The 21216-nt window shown below is 37.4% G+C and overlaps 1 protein-coding gene across 2 annotated transcripts in view; it reads left to right on the forward strand.

Moving 5' to 3' along the window:
* The window catches only part of LOC134793130 (ecdysone-inducible protein E75), a 136211-nt gene that overhangs the window by 77537 nt on the left and 37458 nt on the right, over positions 1–21216 (forward strand). Inside the window, exon 1 of one of the 2 annotated variants that reach the window (XM_063764691.1) lies at positions 7026–7160. The exons of the other annotated variant lie outside the window; for it this stretch is intronic. Within the exon in view, the coding sequence (XP_063620761.1) occupies positions 7064–7160 (97 nt within the window). The 5' untranslated portion in view covers positions 7026–7063. Of the gene's footprint in view, positions 1–7025; positions 7161–21216 lie in introns of those variants that run through there. 2 annotated transcript variants of the gene reach the window in all.

Here is a 21216-nt window from a genome sequence, read left to right on the forward strand (position 1 = left end):
GATAACAATTCACTTAAAATTAAAGGATTATACTGTAGATATATAAATATCACACAATCCACAAAGCTTTATACCTAATGTTTGTTCGCGAAGACACAGTAAGTATTTTGCCTATTAGAACTTAAACTTTACCGCATTGAGATAAGGCTTACTCCTGGCTACTTGTTTCTTCGTTTGTACGGTGGAATAAATAAATTTATGGGCTATCGTAGAACCTTGACATATCAGTATAAAGTATAAAATGATATGACACTCATAGGGAATTTCATGTTTAAGTCCTTGTTATTAGTCTTATTAGATTCTACCGTGTCATGGCTTATATTACGTGAACAGAGTAGAAAATAAAAAACACTTTAAATTTATTCAGGTAGGTATCATTTCAATAATGCATTTAACAATTTTCTTAGTAATGTTACTAATATTCAAGAATAGAATAATGTCATGTCAATACTAACATATATTACCAGCTCAATATGAATATCTGCATGGCGCTCGTACTGTCAGTATAATGTCAGTCTTACTCATCGAAAATAGAACACATGTTTGAAGTGCCGTATGTGGGAAATATATATTCCTTAGCCTGGTAAAGGGTTAATCAATGCAATATTTTTATATTTATGATTTTTTAAAGGATCTTTTGAGTTTTAAGATTTCAACTTTCTTTTACAATTTAATCATATAATGTATTTAATTTACTGGGGTTGACATTTAGTGTAGTAAATAAAGGTAGTGGACCCCGCAGTAATTCCTCAGCCAGAAAAAACTTTACAGTATGATAAAGTATCAATAAATAAAAAGTATTGTATAAATTTCCAAAGAATAATAATAATAGAATTAAAGTAAATACCTAAAGTCTTAAATCGTTAATATCTTTTTACGGAAAAATGCTCCGTTCAAACTTTCTTCACCAGACATATTCATGTAACGTATTGCAACAATATATGAAATATCAAAAAAAATATCCCAGCAGAAATACCAGTATTAATAAAATATAATTTTTTGGCGTGTCCTGGACCGGAAAAGTGCTCAGCCTAATTTTTACACTGGAATGCCATTTAATTGCCGTTTTATACCTACAAAATGAAAATCTAAAAAATTCCACTCTCAGTTTTTAATAGTTCTATAATACATACATTTGGGTACGCATTTTTTTTTTGGATTTCTTTACCCACTGCGCTAAATTATATTCTAAGATCATATAAGAAGAAAAAAATGACAGAGCAATTTTCCGATGAAAATGAGCGTCAAAAAAAAGGAATTCTCATAAAAAAATATTCTCATGTTTGACAAAAGTTTTAGATTTTTTTCTAGTATCACATACTGATACAAATAACTTATTTTGTAAAATAATTTTGGACTGAGGAATTACTCGGTTCAATATATAATCAGATTTGGGTTTTTACCTAACTTAGGAGTGTTTTTTTTTTGGATATTTATATGTTAGTCTCGTCTCATACTATACAATAACCAAGCTAAATTTCATCGACTGAGAAATTAATGCATGGGTCTCCATACAACAACTTGCTTCATTTACTACACTAATTAGAAAGCCGCATTGCTTGTGCTATCAATAAGTAATACTAGCTAACATTTTAACCAATAAAGATATTTGTAATTTCAATTTTTTTACGACCTTTCATTTGTGTTTTTATGAAATCATGTCTGTTTAGCAAACTAGTTTATAAACAACTGTCGATGTACTTCAGATTATATTCGACAGTAACTAGTATTTTAAAATTTCCATGCAACATGCAATACCTTCGTATCGTGATAATTTAAAGTTCGGTGCCAGTCGGTACCTATACATAAGAGTTGCTTGCTGGATGAATGTGGGCCGAGGATGGCGAGGGTGAGGTCGACGACCTGCGCTGACGTCATCGCTGCCCCGGCTCGAGCTTAACCCGAGCTCTGACCTCCTGCATATATGCTGTACTTATACTTATTGTATGTGAAATAAGTATGTCGGTATGTCGAAACGGGAGGAGAAATGATTGACGAGGCTTGAAATGTTGAGTTCAGAATCCAGCTTATTTCACGAGTTGTGATTTTGCGTGCCAGTTGGTTTTCGGTTGTATCTTACAATTCTTTCTGAATCCAAAATAGTTTCTCAGAATGGTTTCGTACTGCCTTAACACATTATTCGACCATCTTAATCCTATCCTAAAGGACATTATGAAGTAGCTACTTTATGGAAAGCTACAAGAAATTAAGTTTAAAATTTGCAAGTTGGTACGCTTGGTACGCCGCCGCCGTTAGTATTTTCGTGTTTCGTCACATATTTGTTAGTAAATCAACAAAAAAAAATATTTTAAATCGAAATAGCTAGTGCTATTATTATATATATTAGATAAGCTATTAGCTATTGTAAAATTCACCGTTTTAGTCTTAAGACAACAAAATGAAAAAGGAACCACAAATAATAAATCTTTCATAACCACTACTAGGTTAAACTTTTTGATCGTGCCTGTATTGAAGATATGACACCGTAAGATTGTGAACCCGTAAGTTTATAATCTAACGTAGGTTAGGTTAGGTTAGATTGTAATCTCCCTACCGTCAGTTTATAATTTAACTAGCGATATTATAAACTGACGAGTGTTTACAATTTACGGTGACAGATATAAGGCGCGCGACTTTTAAGCCGGAGGTCATGGGTTCAACCCCGAATTGTATTTTACCAAGTGTTTCTTGGAATATGTACGAATTTTCTTTATATGATTTTCGGCGTATTGCCTGTTCGGTGTACTTTTTCCCCGCCCCACGTAACCACCGCCATATATCAGGCGGGGACAGATGGGAATGATTAATATATGAACCTATTCCCATCTGTGCCCGGCGGGGACAAATGGGAATACGCTATATTTACCGGTTGCTCCTTGATTTAGAAAAACATCGTATCGAAATCACTCTAATGGCCTAGGCCAAGGCCTACTTTTTCCTCAGAATTCGAAGGTACCTAATCAAAAATAGTCATAAGGGCTAATGAATAATGTATTTATCTATTTTCCTTATTTTTCTTAGAAATAGGCAACCATATTTGTTCATCTCCGGGAAAACAAAGGCACAATTGAGTCCGATAACGCATCGTGACATAACGTCTCAATAATAATAGTCAATAACAGCAATGACTGTTCTGCACTTCCAAGGCTAGTACAATTAATCTTACTAACTGGGTCATAGGTTCCGTTCAACCGCTTTAGGTATAAAAGTTAGTCTATCACTAGGGTCCGATCTATGAAATTAAAATATTTTAACATAATTAAAAATGAAACATCAAAAATTTATGGACTAATCTCGAAAACCAATAATTGAAATTGATCGCATATTAAACTGAGCAGCATCAATGCGAATCCATTCAGCTTATTTGAAGACTACTCGATATGGCGAGAATGTGTGCACTTTTCACAAATAGTGGCGAAATTGACATTAGATCATGATTAAGACTCGGACACTGCAAACAGTCAAGAACATTACTGACAAGAACATATAAATTATACAATTCTACGAGTACATGCCAACCGTTGCTCATCTTCAGGCTCAGTCCGACCTGCCACTCTCGATCTGCCATTTATGTTCGACTTTATTCCTTTGGTGTTTATCGAGATGACAAGATGAAGACGTACGTAGACGTTTGACGGTTGATAACAATCTGCTAATGTTGTGTATGATTGATGTGTGTAAGAGATCAATTTGGCACACCTAGCGCTGCGCTCCTTACATGTCGAGATGATGTATTGCATGTATTGATCACGTGGGTAAATTGAACAAACGCAGCGAGTAAGGACACTTTTGTAGGCTTTGTTTTACTTAGAATCATTTGTTTACTTTAAAATGTAAACTTATATATACCGGGTGTGGCCTGTAACATGAGCAAAAAATTAAACTAGGCTGTACTCCTCATACTGACCAACATTTGTTCAGCGACTTTTAAAAATAACTTGTGGTTTGATTTTTAATACACTTTAAAGTTTATTCTAAGACGCAATGTATTGCGAATTTTGTTATGTTTAAGGCGTGACAAGCAACGTCAATCACAATGATATGGCGTGGCGATGGCGTCCATTGAAGATAATATTTATTTTGTATGAAAAATAGGGAGTCTAAATACTTCATAATTTTTAAAAGTTGTTGAACTAAAGTGTCACGGTTTGAGGAGTACAATCTATATTTTAATTCTTTGCTCGTGTTACAGGCCACACCCGGTATATCATAACTATGAGCAATAGTTAACTCATGCAGCGTGGAAACTTTACCTATCCTATTCTCTCTCGTCATTGGGATGAGGCTTACGCGCCCATCTTGGTCACATTCATCACGTCGATATAATAACTTATAGAACAGGAAAAGATTTCTTTTACCATGTCCAAATAACTCTTCAAAATCTTGTTTATGTTTCCATCAAAGTAAAATTTTCCATGACAAACTCTACTACCGGCACTAAAATAGCCTCAAACAACCAAAGTAAATTTTATGTAGCCTGTCCGAGCTGCATAATTCAATCATCAAGATCACCAGTTAAACTGCAACCCCGATAAATTGTCAAAATATACAGCTCAGTTCACCTCACGTTCGATTACTAAAGCGATTAATTACAGCTAATTCTGGACCGTTACGATTCTCGCGTCTCGTAAAGTAGCCGAAGTCATGGCTGCTCTCCTGGCGGCATAATTGGCCGCCTTGGCCTAAAAACTGCTCTCCGGCCGATTCGCCAATTCTAGATTTAGGTTTCCGGATCAGTGGGTTGTACTGGCTTCCGATGGACTGACGGCGATTGTTGTTTAGGCCTTATTTAATATAAAATTTAGCCGCTAAGCCGACATCTCAGAAGAAGTATCTATTTAGATAACTATTTAGAATTGTCTCGTTAGAGCGAAAATTCATAGCTTTTGTTTTTCTAGGGTATTATTTGTAAAATGTGGATCTTAAAATAAAAATTACTACTAACGTATACACAAAAGAGTAATGATGGTGTGGACGAATATAATTTTACACAAGAACATGAATAGATTGCTCCAATAAGATTTAGTAGTTTATAATTTGTAGAGCATTTTTTTATGTCAAGTTAAGTAAAAATTTCAACATGCGGCCATATTCATAAGATTCTCAATGTCAATTACCGTGTCACAATTATAAGTATTATAACACAAACGTGTTGGTTATGTACGCCGACCGGTCTAGTATACAACCACATGCTTGCAAGTACAGTGCACTGAACATTAGGCTAAAATTATACAAATACTATGTTAACACATTCAACACCAAGAACCCGACTGTCGGGTACACTGTTCGTAGCGACTACGCGCTACATACGACGAAACCGTGGCTACGCGCTACGAGCGTAACCCGTAGCACTTAGTGGTATTGAATGTGTTAATAGATACTTATGATTATTTTTAAACGGTTTTTTGTTAACTCACAGGCCAATTTGAGTTTTAGTTATTATATCTGTTTCCAATGATACTGATATGTCAGTGACGTTTTTGGTTAAAGAAATTAGAAGAAACAGATCTAATAACTAAACCTCGAATTGGCCTGTTAATCGAAACAATAAATGGAATACAAATGTTTGAATTCCTGCGCATCAGTGTGGCTGCGCCTACGCCGTAGCGCTCGTAGCGGCGCGACCCTCGGAAAAGCGGCCTCAATGTGCTACGAAACTTTTCCATCCTGCTGCGTGCGTGCCTACTGCCTACGCTACGGCTTTTCACTGTTTATTGAGTTTGGTACGTTACTTTGCTCGTCGCTAATTAATAAATGTATTGTCAATACCTACAAGTTTTAACTTGTAATAAAATTAACGGTATTGTGTTAGGCGGTAATGATGCCGTTTCAGGATGCAGCGACGATGTGATACCCGCTTTAACTTCATGTGTAACTGACTAGTTACTATATATAAAATCTTACAAGTATTTTTACCCTGGTGAAATTGACCAAAAATGTGTACTATTAAACCACCCAAAGCCCGTCCAAAAGCTCGCAATTGTGGTCAAAAATTAACTCTATATAATAATATTTTTGTTCAGGTATGACTATTATTTGAATGTCATAGTTTTAAAACTATATATTTTCATTAATTAAATTACATTTTTAACTCGTGGACCATAGTGCAGTACTATATTTGGGTATTTTACGGTAAGTAATGTTAAAAGTTAAAACTATATAAAACAAATGCCTCTTCAGATTCATTTTTATTTTCAAATTAAATAAAAGTACATTATTATTAAACCTGCGTACATGTTTCCAGTCAATTAAATTTAAAACCCTTGTTTATCAATTTGGAACCCAATTTTTTACTTATAACATTAAAAGTTTCCTTACTCTGTGACGGCTACCTGCGCGGGAACTGACAATATTTTCGTATTACGTGTATAAATCAATGTATATTTGATGCTGGTTAAAAATCCTTAAAAATATGCTACTGGGGTAAACTAAAAGTACTAAAACAGAGTCCGTATCAGTTCTATACTAAGTTGTTATGAATGGTTTCTCACTTCACATATAAGTCGGTCACAGGATCGGTACGGGATCTATGCTGTGGGAAAATATACCTACCGCAAGATATCTTAAGGTGTATTTTTCCGAACAATGTCGTATATACAATACTAAGCAGTTTGTATGTTAGAGAAACCTCGTACTTCTGACTTCGAGGTTTGGATTCCGAGCAATCATCCCCAACTTTTTAATTAAGGCTTTGATTGATTACAAGTATAACAAACGAATTTAAATAATTAAATGTCATAAAAAACGAGAATGTAAAAAATTTGCTAGTTGACACAATAATTTTATTTTATAGTATATATCTCTATTATGCAGGTACCTTGTTTTAAAACAATCCTTAACTTCAAGTGTAGCAATGGTTAGGAGCTTAACTCTGGTAAGCTTATTTTCACCACACCTGTATACGGAATCTTCAGGGATATACGTCATCCCCCAGACTTTAGGATACAATTTTAAAACAATCAACCCTAAAGTTAGTGTTCGGCGCGCGGCTTAGGGGCGGGCACCCCGCTCGGCTCGCTGACGGCGCATTCGCGCCGTACGCCGCCGCCGGCCGCACGCGTGCATGCTCCCCGCCGCCATGACCGTCACCGAGTGCCGCAAGTACGAGCCCTCTCAGCAGCCGTCGGATGCCGATGTACTCCTCGGCAGGGTCCTGGCAGGTGAGAATTATATCACCTTGCATCACCCTTAAAAAATATTCCCGCTACTAGTCAGCTGGCTTTTGTTTTTGAATTACGTCACACATTACAATGCGCTCATCAATATTGATAGCAGAATCATATGTTATGTTAACCGTTGTTTGTGGTCTTTCATGATGAATGTCTTGATTCAACTGTAAAATTTTCGCGCCATTTTTATTGTCATCAATATTGAATGATAATGTTATCATGCAAATGTTATCAACTAATATTTATTAGGATGCTTTTAACAAAGAATGTCTTTATACGTAATATTTGAAAATACCTAAGTATACCCTTTCTTGTTATTTTCCAAATATATTTTAAATCAATCATCTTGCCAATTATTCATGATTTAATCGATTACGCGCGAATAACTTCAAAAATCGAAAGTTGGTGTTCATTACTAATTCATAAAGTGTAGAAAAATAGTACCTATATCTGGTAGGGATAAACGTCCTTTTCACTTTCCTGCGACACGAGGCGGGCGGGCGGGCGCGGGGGTGCGCGGCGCGGGCGGGGATCTGGGTCAAGCAGAGTTCGTTGCCCTCGGCCTTCCCGGCTATATTCGACGACGGCGCTAATCACCGCGCCGAGCGCGCGAACGGCGCGAGGTGCGTGCGCCGCACGTACCTACCTACACCTCTATGTTAACGTAACATGTATGAAAACGAAAATGGTTTTAGCTTAGCAAGTGTAGTCTTATAGTCAGACCGTAAAAAGTCTGCAGCGATTTTAATAGCCCACGCAGTGCAAGTGTCATTTTAAACGTCAAACTTCTATGAAATTATGACGTATACATAACACTTACATTGCGTGGGCTATCAAATCCGCTGCAGACTTTGGTGCGACTATAGTCACTTAGTCTAGTATCAGTTCGAGCCCAAATAAAATCGAAGCCTAGACACTAAAAAGAAATCAATACGTAACTTTTAAAATTTAACGTCGAAACAATGAGACAGCAAATGATATTTGCATTTAGATCAGACGTAATAGTAATAATGATTGAGATGAGGTTTAAGTCATAACGTAATCTGGTTCGGTTCGCGCGCGTTCGCGGCGAACGCGATCGTTTCGCAAGTATAGCCCATCGTTGAATGCCATTTTATTTTGGAGGCCGCGCGCGCTCCGAGGGCCCGCGGTCAACGGCCCCGCGCTATCTAGGTCGCCTCAGAATAACCTAGCGCCGATACTCTAATAATAATCCACGCAGAGCCTTGGGACATACAGCCGTCCTACTCTCACCCGCGACACCTGCCTACATTCGAGCAACTCTACTCTTTTCGCAACACTTAGTATGTGTAACTACATGCACGCACACCACGGCGAGCGTCAACCGTCTCTTTTCCTCTTAACGCAATATACAGAGGGAGTAAGCGAGCCCTCTCGAAGTTTCTAGATCTCACCAATATCACTACATACACACAGTACCTTACTCTTACTAATAATAGGTATACGTTTACATAACACCTGACTTACATTCTGACTGTTGCTTTGCCATTTGGACCAAAATGATTTTTGAATAGGTGCCAAAGACCTGCAGTGCAAATTTAATCCTTTGCCTTACAACATAATAATGAATACTTTTTTCTTTTGCTTATTTATTAAAGTATTATTTAGTCATCTATACCTAACCGGATATCGATCGCTCGAATAGTAATACCTAACAACTGATTTCATATAGATAAACTTCATAATGAAAGTAGTAGCACTTCGTAGCAAGAAACGTAACGCAAAGCTCGTAGAGGTGCTACGCTAATTTTTTTAGCAATGTCTTATCAATGTTCGGAGTGATAATTTGTAGAATTATAACATCTTTTTTGGGTGTTATTAGTTTGACTACGCTTAATTATTTTTGGAATCGTTTATAAATTTATATTAGTATAAAAATTATCTTAGGATAAAAATCAAATAGAATAACACAGTTAAAATAATGCGTTCACAATTGAAAACTAAAACATGTAAAACTCATATCTCATCTGGCATTAGCACACTTTATTTGAGTTGGTTTGGTTTATAAAACTGTGACGTTGGCGCGGCGGCGGCGCGGGGCGCGGGGCGCGGGGCGCGGGGCGCGGGGCGCGGGGCGCGGGGCGCGGGGCGCGGCGCGCGGGCGGCGCTCGGTATTGCGATCAAGGCCCCGCGAGCGTTCACCTCTCTCGCAAATGGGTCATGCTTACCGGCCCGGCCCTCGTACATAATAAATAACCGTTTTAAAAATCACTAAATCCGTCCCTGTGACGTCAAACTATTTTATATTATACACGATAAAAATATCGGGCTAATGTTATTAGTGAATGATGATTTCCAAAGATCGCTCCGTTTTCTGATATGAAACGTTATTGCCGTAACTGTTAACGGTTACTGTAGCACCTACTTACTGCCCCATTCGAACTTTAAGATATGTCAATTAATAGATCTAGAAACGATATGGATTAGATGTGTCAGTGTCAAAAGTGACGTTTTTGTTTGAAGAAACGTCACATTTGACACTGACATATCAGATCTAATCCATATCGTTTCTAGGTCTATTAAGTGACGTATTTTAAAGTTCGAATCGGGCCGTTAGTAGCAGATTTTTTTTCTACTTTATATATTTTTTTAGTATATTTTTAACTAATTTATTTCAATTTGCAAACATTTTACTTATTATAAGCATTTATAAATAAATTGTTAAAAGCAAGTTATCATATCAGTAGGTACATTGTAGTGATATCGAAAGTAAATCCCGCGAGGTTAAAGCCCGGTCGGGGTCTTCTTCTAAAAGACAACCAAGGCTGTATAGTATAAAATAAGGTTATAATGTATGTTTAATGTATTTTTATTATAATGTATAATGGCTATACCTAAAAGCCCAGTATAAATAGGCACTACGTTTTTAACATATTTAAGTCACATATTTAAATGTACCTGCCTGTATCATGTAATGTAAGTCGTCTAAAATTATGATATTGCTATCTTCAAAATTACAAAAGGAGGAGGTTCAGAATTCGGTTGTATTTATTAAGTGCTTGTTACCTCAAAACTCCGTCATTTCTCAAGTTTTCCTGAAAAATTATACAATACAATACAAATCCTCTTTATTGCACAGCCTCAGAATAAATGTACACAACTTGTAAAATTTACATACAATCACAAATAATACATGAAGGTAAACCTCAGGCGACTTTTCTGTCAATTTAGCTGGAATCCAGCTCTGAGTAGGTACAGGAATCAGGAGGAATCAATGGAACTCCTCAAAATGTATAAGCATAGGTATATACCTATGCTTATACATTGTATATACATCGATTTTTGAATTTTCATCGACAAATCAAGCATGATGATGCAGTGAAACTTGATGAAGTGGAAATGCTGACGAGGACTAGAACGGAACTCCTCAACGACGCGCATTTTACGTTTGGCGATTTGGCGATTGACTGTTCTGTAAAGTAGACTTTTTGTCTACTAAGTATTATTATTTAGCTTGACTGTCAAAATGTGAATAGGTACCTAATGGGTGCGTAATAACATCAATGGGTATTAGTTAATTAATAATTATGAAAAATACACCTTATAGGCTTATAGCAATGGTATCGATATTCGGTCATTGAAATGTTATGTAACAACACTCTAGGTTTTCTAAAAAACAAAAAATAAAAATACAACCGCATGTACATTAATTATAATCGCAATAAGTTACACTTAGATTAATTCGCACTCAGCATATTCTCAGTCGGCAATTGAATTCACGCTAGAACAAAAGCAATTAAGATGATTGGTGTTAATGTTAACATTATTATCTCTAATGCAATCATGTAAAAATAAATGCGTAATACGAATCCCGAGAGGCATTGAGAAGAGAAGACCAGAGAGCGGCAGAGGTAGAGCGGGGGGAGGGCGGCAGCGGGTCGACGAACGCGCCGCCCTGACCCCAATTTGGTCCGCTTTAGCGTCATACCGCGGACCTCGCGTCCAGGCACTCGGCGGAAAATACCCATTGCAATAACGTTTCGACACAACAACATAATGAAAGATTTAACTGAATATTGCAACCGTTACAGAAACACACATACGTTGCATATCCTATGGGGATTGTGGTCGAATTTTAACCACTGTGTGGATAATTTTGCAGTGCCGAAGGTCTCAATCTATTGTAAAATTGATTGTCCAATTATAATCTTGATCATTACTAAGAGGATTGCAAATTGGCTTTGCTTGGAACTGGACTTTCATTAGGTTTCATTGTATTTGCTAAATAAAAGATATAATTATTTGCTTCGCGTGACGTCAATAACTTTTTCGTGCGGTTTTCTCATAACCTTCGATAACCTGGTCCCGCCGATAGAAGTGGTCCACAAAATCGTCTCCATTACCTCATTTTTTCTGGTTAATTTTCGTAGCTCTTTAGTAGGCCCGCATCCTTACTCGACTTTTTTGTTCTGATTTTTAAACACTTTTTATTGATGTCGGTAGGTCACGTAGCATTTGAGCCACTTTAGCGAATGGGGTTGAGCTTAAACGAGAGCACGTTATAAATTAGAGGAAGCCGAAATATGGAATAAAAATAAAACTTTAGCACTACGTTTTTACACATCCGTTGTGCGATCGTTCGATGATAGTGGAAACCGTAAAGCGTGTAAAAGCGAGTTAATGAAATAAGTTGCTATGCACACGTAGGTGAGAATGTATGTAGGCAGGCAGCGAGAGCGATAACCACACGTTCATTGCAGCGATTATATAACCGTCGTAACATCTGCTCTGAAATATAGGTACAATAAGTAATTAATAACCAAAAAACAATATAAACGCAAAACAATAATGGGCGCTACATTGACGTCAATGGACATACCGTGTTGTAAAGAAAACGTGTCAAGTTTTTCGCGTGATAACTGAAAAAACCTGACCGATTAGAACACGATAGCCCTGTTATATTATATTTGCCGCGGTTCAATGTATTTAGAAACAATGAATTAAAGATTAAGCGAACAATAGCAATAACGATTATATCTAACTAGGTACATGTAATAAGAAATAATGAAAATTGTATTTATCCCAAACTCACAATAGAAAGAAACATGATAACAAAAATCCAATTTCATGCTTCGTTGCTTACAAAACTGGGACGAACTTTTGACAGCATTGAGACGTAAGGGACTTAACTTGATGATTAAGTGAGCCGTGAGTCAGTGAGTTAGTGAGTGACCTAGATGCAGGCTCGACGGGAGCGCGGCCTACGTGCTCCAAATACCCCGGACTAGGTTAGGGAGCGAGGTCAACGAACTCAGCCCGCCCTTTCTACCCCCGCCGCATTACAGGAATCATGAAATTTAAACTCGGTTAGGTAAGTTTCTTTGTTTGTTGTTTTCAGTTGATTCTACAACTCAGGACTGGTAAACTTCTTCACTACTCTAATTTGAATTTAAATAGTAGGTAGGTTACATGATCTGATTATATTATTTACTTAGAATTATAATCTATACACAAGTACCTTCTGTAACATAGGTACCACGAGAGGGTAAACGAAATCTACTTAGATACATTCTTAGTAATCCAAGTGGTAAAATACTTTGAAAAAAAGTACATATGTACCCATGTAGATACATATACGAATATGTATTCGTATTAAGGGTTTAACTTGTTTTCGGCCGGTACCTTAATTATATATCAGAATTAAAATAAATTCTTCAATTTGTTGTCAACGTGTTATGTATGTAACCATATAATGATCCCCCGTTTTTAGCTTAGACAGCATGTAGCGGAACAAACAAGAAACTTTGTGGAGCGCGAGCGCCACCTAGTGGCGAGTAGCTCGCGACGGATGTGTCTGCTAGATGTCGCTAGCCGTTCAAACTCTGCTGTTACTTGTTATCAAACTTGTTATTGTATAAATTCGAGTTCGTTAGCGACATTTTATAATAGACAGTCGTATAAAATAGCAGATAATATAAAAATACAAAATAAGACGAAGTTTAACACGAGTCAAGGACAAAAGTAACCGATTAGCTAAAGTGTTTATTGGTTGTGTATTTCGCTATCGTAAACATATTTATATTGGTCAGGTCTGATATGGATCTAAATAATTTTTCTTATTTTTTAATAAATACGGACCGGACGGAGATGAACGATAAGACACTGTGATAAGCACCAATATAAAAAATAAGTAATTGAAAGGAGAAATTCGCAAAAAGGTAGCTATTTTTGTCGTTGTTTGTTGTTTCTCGTATTGTAGCTAGGTGCTTAATGTTTCTCGTATTAATTGAATACTTGTTAGTATTGAGTTTGATACTAATTGGAATTATTGGAATCTCTATTTCAGGCAACTAGTGGCCCATACATAAATGCCTTAAAACTAGCATACTTACTTACATAGGTATTATAAATATATATTTTTAAACTAAGCCCTACAAATCACATTATGCGATGCATTACGGAACCCCGCACCTTTAAACCCTGACATGCAAATAAATTACAAGTATAGAGTTCATATAGGCCATTAATTTGACAGGTAGGTGCACTATATCATAAGAAACATTGTATAGATTTAAACAGTTTGTATATTAGTTCGTCATAAACTACCTTCCCACATCTGCGTGAGCAAAACTTCCATCTCAGCAAATAGGTTTCAGAGCTGTTATAAAAATAGCGGAAGCGGGCGAACCACCCCGCGGGTCGCGGCGACGGGCGAGGGTGGCGTGGCCATGAACCCCAACGACCCTTTGCTCTATACCCCGGTATACCCCCTTGTAACTAGATGCCCCGCTATCTCAACTTGTGTTCGCTTACGTAACCGAATTTATTTTCTTCTGCGTCCTTACAATACAACACAATACAATACCTACTCTTTATTGCACACCTCACATAGTTTACAATAATGTACCCGTTACTTTGTTTTCATTTATTTCTGTATTGTAGGTACCTATTTCATATCTTTCTGTTGCGTGATTATTTATACGATCCATAATACTCTTTTTCTTTCGTATACTTATTATCTCATTCAGTAGATATATAGGTATCATAAGAAGGAACAAAAATAACTGTAAATAGAAACAGGAAAATATCAGCGGAATTCGCTCGCGCGTAAGTGGGAAGTATCTTGTAATTTCAGGGAAGGGAAAGGGAAACCTAGAGCATAGGCTGTGGGCTGGGGGTGGTTAATTAGAATTATTAATCTGGGTGGTACTCCCATTGACGTCACGGGACGCATGCGCGTCGCCCACGCGCTGGCTCCGCTGTTTCGCGCCAACCAAACCTTCGCCAGTCGCGCGCCGCTCCTAACCCTACTTTGCTTGAGTTGCCAAGACATGGACGCCGGTCCGCGAGCTCAACTTGCCGGTGAGTTTAATGAACTTGTGTTTAATAACGTCGCGAATAATGTTAATTAATTAGATAACAAACTTCAGTCCTCCATTGATCGCGGATATTATCATAACGCAGTTAAACTTAATATCTACCTATAGTTGATCTCAACTATTCTTAACTCAGCTCACTTTTAGCATAGCTTATATTTGTTTATGTAATCGGAATGTCTTTAAAGAAACTTATTTGAAATTCTAATTGGATAATATTTTCTGCGTATTTGAATCTGAAAAACTGATGTGTCTGAATTCAACATAAATTTTGAAACGAACTAGTTTAAATATGTTTGACCATATTTAAGATTTACCTACTTTTTTATTACGCTAGGAGGGGGTTTCTTACAATTTAGTATTTCGAGATAAAACTTTATTTTAGCCTTACCCCCACCTATTTAATTACACTGTTAGCACGTCGAGCCTTTACTTGTTTATATTTAGACAGTTACTTTAATTGTCTCAATTTCTAGTAAATCGGTCCATAATACTCTACGTCAATCTAGGTCTAGGTGTTCAAACCCAACAAGATTTTTCCCAATAAAGGATTCTTCCTTTATTGGCCACAACTAAAATTCTCCTGCATTTATGACCAGAGCTTAGTAATACAATAAACCTCGATAAGTAAATAATTATTGAAACATTATGCAATATTGCCTCAACAACTGTGCATCGAGCCACGTTAAAATTAATGCGGAACAATGTTCTAACAGACGGCTTCAGTTAGGGTGTTGCATGATTACATTTTGGTCAGTTGGGGTGTTGTGTAGTAGCTAATCCAGTTGTTGCTAGGCTAGGCGTTCGTTCGATCAGTCTGATGTATGCGTTCACACGCTTATAGAGCGGAACCTGTTAGCTCACGGCGCGGTCACCGCGCTCCATTGCACTTTATGCATATTCCATCGGTGCATTGATATCCGTTCCACTTTTACGCATGTGCACGTAATCGGCTATATAATTGTTTTTAATACATATCGGTTCCTGTGTAATGAATGCATCTAACAATCGTTTCCAAGTTATGTAAATATTCATTAAAATAATTTAGGTATTCCGTGAATTCCGTCATCTTTGTTTCTAGGTACTAAAAAATTTAAAGACGTGAAATATAAATATGTTTTTAAATGGTTCTAGAATCTACTTGTATTCACTAGGTACCTGCTTAGTGTTTCACGTCGTTGCTAAGTCTTGTAGGAAAGCACCAAACAAGCCTTTGTATATTTGATTACAACTCCAATCCCGTCATGCGTTCACAGCAATCTCCTTCAGCGCGCTGAAAAGCGTTTGAGACAAACATTTTTCTAAAGCCAGACTCGACGGCGGGCTACACAGCTGCAAATAGGAAAATAGGTGCGCGCCGGTGTGTGCGTAGACTGTAGAGTACGTGGCACTATGCACTTGGAGTGCATCGCTCCCGGCGAAGAGTCGTCGCACTGCATATAGGCCAGTGCACGCGAATGCCCGGACCCTCCCCCCGCCCGCACCTCACCTCCGTGCCTTCGCGCGATTTTCCTTTTCCATCGCGATCCCCGCTCGCTAATTCCAGCGGTCACGTAACAAGAGGACTCTCAAAGCCTTTCTCCTAGGGCGGTCGAAAGTTCATGAGAAGCTAGCTTGAACTTTTAGTAACTTAAACGTTAGGTAATTTAAAAAGTTGTTACTTGAGTTACATTTTATCACCACGTGTTTAGGTACCTACGTTTTACATAATTATTAGTATATCAGGACAATTTCAATGATCACAAATCGGTCGTTTTATAATTATAACTCGTTAGTTGACTCATATGGGATCGCATGAAATATTATTATTAAGGTTACGTCATATCAATACCTTCCTATGTAATGTAAGGAAATAAAATTAATGCGTCACTTCAATAATGCGTCATCGGTACATTTGTAGTTAGTTTTACAATGCGTAACTTTCGAACCGCAAGCAAGCTTGAATTTTTAAAGGGTATCATAGTATTTTTAAACTAGAATAAACAAAACTGAAGACGGTTAAACGCGGAAGCCCCGTCGGCATTGCGAACGCCTGTGCCCTGTCGAGTACGGGTTCATAGCTCGCTGTTCTCGGTACTTCTAGAACGCCGTAGGCGCCGGCGGTGTCGGCCGCAGTTGGGCCGTTGCAGCGGCGCGCGCGCGGATGTAGTCACAAGTTCCCGCGGTCGATGGCCGCGCTGCGTGCACGACTCCCCTATATCGGCTAATGTAACTGTGGCGCGGAAACTAATTCCGACCCGACATATGTTGGCTGTGCCATAGAACCGATGTGTCGCATATGGTTGCTGTACTAAATGAATCTTTTGATGTCGTTGTCAAAAGATAACGTAAGAAGGGAATTACCCAACAAGAGATCAAAAGTCGAGTAAGATCAAAAACTGAGATAGATCTAATTTGAATCGTTGACTTACTAAGTCAAATTGGATACTTCATGTATGAAAAACTTTACATGTTCAACTTGAATGGAATGATCAAAGTCGTAGCAATATAACCTGTTACAGGTACAGGTAAGTACTTACTTACTTAAAACACCTTTAACTGTTATGTAAAAAATGACACTGTCTCTTGTCATCTCAAGAGATGTACCAAAATACATAAAAATATGACAATCAGAATGCGTGAACGCGGAAACGTTTGGGTGCCGTTATGTAACTGTAGTGAACAATCCTGCGCCCGCGCCGATGCGCCTGCGACACGTCCTGCATTGATGAGCACTAGGTATCTAACAAATTAAACATATACACTAAAGCAACATTAAATCGATTCTGAAATTAAAATATGATACTTACTTAATTTAATTTAATTTCAACATAAGCACGGATCATTAGAAACAAAATCGAACTGTTACCTATGCACTTTACATTTTTGAGTAGATATTATGACTAGCTCTGTAGGAGGGTCCAAAAATACTAAATTTTTTTTAATCTGAATGGTGAGAGGAAGGGTAGCTATGAGGTACGTAAGTACTACACTTGTAGTTGTTACTTTGCTGAAAAAGAAAACGGAAAGTACTTAGAACTTTTGCAAAAGACTTTAGGGACTTAATACTTTTTATTTGGGCTCCGTTTGATCAGTGAAGTCAGAGCCTATTGCTGTCTACATATCTACTTACTTCTTTTAACGTCACTAACCATGCTTTATCCACATCGATATAGACATAAACGTGACTATCATATTCATGATACGTATAGGTATATATCTAATATTTTAGGTACCTATGTCGTCAAAAGTTCTGCTTGACGAAGTTTTTATTTCTGTGTTTTACATAGGCATCCTTATACATGGTACCATTTGTATGATACATTCTGAGGACATAAAGCAATCAATTGCGTTAGAAAAATAGAAAACGCATTAACTTAACTGACCCTTTTGAACTTCGACGAAGCGCGTTGTTTACAAGTAGGTACGCCGAGTTACCAGAATTCTCCATAACGGGTCTGCGGGCATTACCAGCTAAAATTGCACCCGTTCACGATGTTTACATAAAAGTGTTTGGAAAGTGGCTGAATGGCGAGGGTGGTGAGGGGAGGGGGCGGTGAATGACCGCGTACATCGCATTGTCGTGCGCCTAGCATCGACACTATCGCTCCATTCTATACACCACTTCAGCTTTGTACTGCATTATCTACACGCTCTTCAACAGAGGTGATTGACCTCCGTAATCCAACCTCGAAAAATTCTAGATTACACATAAACAAAGGAGATTATCAAACTATAAAATTAAACAGAAATCATTGACCTTTAAATTCGGGATGCAGACCAGTTCTTATATATTTATCTACGATTTTTTTTTTAAATATGTTTGCAAAATTAACTTTATTTGAACGCGATAAGGCTGAAAACGTGTTATAATCGCGTGTGGCGAGTAAAGTTAGCTGCTAGCCGATTACCCCACTGACGTAAACGCCGTCCTTGAATCGAATCTACAAACACAATTGTACAAATAAAATCTACCTCTGAATAGGTCAGTCACCTCTTCAGGCGGATTTCAATAGCTAGGTATAACTTTAATACCTACGGGCGCTCACATCGCCAACGCGATAAAGCAATAAAATCTAGATTATTATTACATTGTTTTGTTCAGCTTAGTTCTTTGTATTTAAATTTAAGTCGTTCAGAATATTTTATTGTTTTGTTTTTAGTTTTCAAAACTCACTCGAGTTGGTAGTAGTGCTTCCAAGCAGATACATATCTATCCTTGTATAATGCGTGTAGGGTCGGCAACGCGCGTTAATTTCTCTAGTCTAGAGTTGCTACCTAACATCAGGCGGGTCGCACTCCTGTTTGCCGCCGTCATGCTATAAAAAAGTAGTCATATTAGGTACCTACCTAGAGGTTATCCACCACTTCACAGATAATCACGATGAATATTCAAACTCCCATGAGATTTTCAATTAGAATCGGGTAGGTGTTGTTGACATGAAATAAAATACATACGTACATTCAATATTTTTTCTAATATTATATAATTTATTTATATATTTGAAATAATCTCACTTATTGAAAAGCTTTCGAATTTAAAATCAAGATGTTTAATTTCATGGCCTAGCTGACTACAGGTTGTACTGTTGTCTTTGTACAAACATAAGGAATATAATATCACTATCAGTGACATACATAGCTCGCGATAACAGGGCCCGCGATAAGCCGAACAAAACATCGCGGTGCATTGACCCAGAATTATATAAAAATGTCCTCGATTGTGATTATGTGACAGTGACATTACGGGACGCGAACACGCTGTAACAATAATAATCCACGTGTAACATGCTTTAACCATTTGCAACATTAAATAACAGCTGTTAATCACATTTATTACGCGTTTGACGCGTTGTTTACGTTTACATGTTTACAATGTCCCGGCGATTCCGTGAATCGGTTTCCAGATCGCCCATGAGTTATGCCGGTGCTAATTGACGTGTTCTACAGATCATTGACTTGAGCGAGGCCTAACAACACTCTTAGGTACTCTGTAAAAGTATCGACCACACTGAAGTTTCAAAACGCGAAGCATTGCTAACGTTACGTTAACGTTAACACTACTGGACTTGAGGTAACCTAATGCACTAACTGCGCGACATAGCGCATATGCTGCGTCAAGCTCCGGTATGTTTGTTAATTGTGTCGATGAAAGAGGCAAGTAATGTTCTCGAACTCGAGGTGGAAATGCAGTTGGACGTTGGCGGATGTCAACTTTCTCGCGGTTACGTAACTTGCGGAGAGATGTACTAGAACGTTCGGAGTCATCGACCACGGCTTACGAAACGCACTCGCTGAGCCACTCGAATTGTGCGAGATAAAAATGCTTGGCGGATGTTAATTTTTGTATCCATTTGAATTCATGTATTTAAACCGAACAAAAAAGAGAGTTCGCGAAAGAATTCTTAGCAAAGCACTTGATGTGGCAATTGATTGAGAATGTGATATTTTTCGTTACGGCTACCAATCAGTATAATTAGGTACATATATAGAATGTCGTTCATTCCTGATTATGCTGCTATTATATCACATTTATCTGTCCCTATACTAGTTAATATAGACGGATCCATTCATGGCCACGTGGCGTGGCGTGGCGCTTTGTGCGAAGCCAGTCAACAGAAGCTCCCTTTCTCGTTTATTATTTGACGCGTCACTGCATTATCTATATTATAACCTAATATTCAATTTCGTTATGAACTCAGAATGAATATTTATTCATGAATTAAATTATAGTGACAACTGATGGAATATTAATGTTGGTATTTTAAGTTTTTTATTTATTCAATTTATACTTAAACACGTATAACTCTAAAGGTCCACGAATTATACGACACAAACTTTGCAAAACTTCTGGCGTTTGGTTTGTATTTATTGTCCTTGCATTTATATTTTGTAGGTGATCCTAACTAGGTACTTATTCAGTTGTAGGTAAACAGTTTTTTATGTAGTTATCTGGGTCTTGTTTTCTTAATGCAAATTGTTCTAGGGTGGCATAGCGTTTATTCTCTCAAGCTTAGCTAGTTACCTACAAAAAAAATATACGTTATGACCGTTAAGTAATGGTTACCATTATGTAGTGTAGCTCCTTCGATTTCACGGGCCTGTAGTGTAGCTATTATTATTTAATTGCATAGACCTGAATTTCCTGGCTTGCACGATATTATTTTATTTTTATTTACTAGTTACTATTAGAAGTGGTTATTGAATTATTTATTATTAACCGCGGTGGGTGTTAACAAGAAGTGTATCGTGTAGGGTCGTCGCACGCGCAGAGGTCATCGACGGCGCCGGCTTTCACGACACACGTAACACTGTGTAACATCTAACGCAGCTAATACACCAACATGTGTTCTTAATTAGCTTTAAGTGCTTTAACATTTTATAAAATGTTTGAATAATGATCGCGTATATTATTTATTCATTGTCAAATTAGCTGAAACTAGGTTTTATGGTCACTTCGCCATAGTAAGTAATATTTTTCCACTAAATAGTCCCTAATTTTATGCTTGGAATAAGTTAGGTCCTACATATTATTGTTTAGTAGAGGTAAACTTTGACTGTACGGGAAATATAGGTCTTGTGGTATAGTGAATGTTGTTATAAACAGCGTTATTGTAGGTCCAATAACATTATTTCTAATGAAATACATATCATCCAGCAGGAAGTTATCATAGCAAAGAGGTCAAAACCAGAACAATTAATTGATTATATTTGCTTTCTTCTTATCTATT

The sequence above is a fragment of the Cydia splendana genome, chromosome 8 (assembly GCF_910591565.1).
Source record: "Cydia splendana chromosome 8, ilCydSple1.2, whole genome shotgun sequence".
Lineage (NCBI taxonomy): Eukaryota > Metazoa > Arthropoda > Insecta > Lepidoptera > Tortricidae > Cydia > Cydia splendana.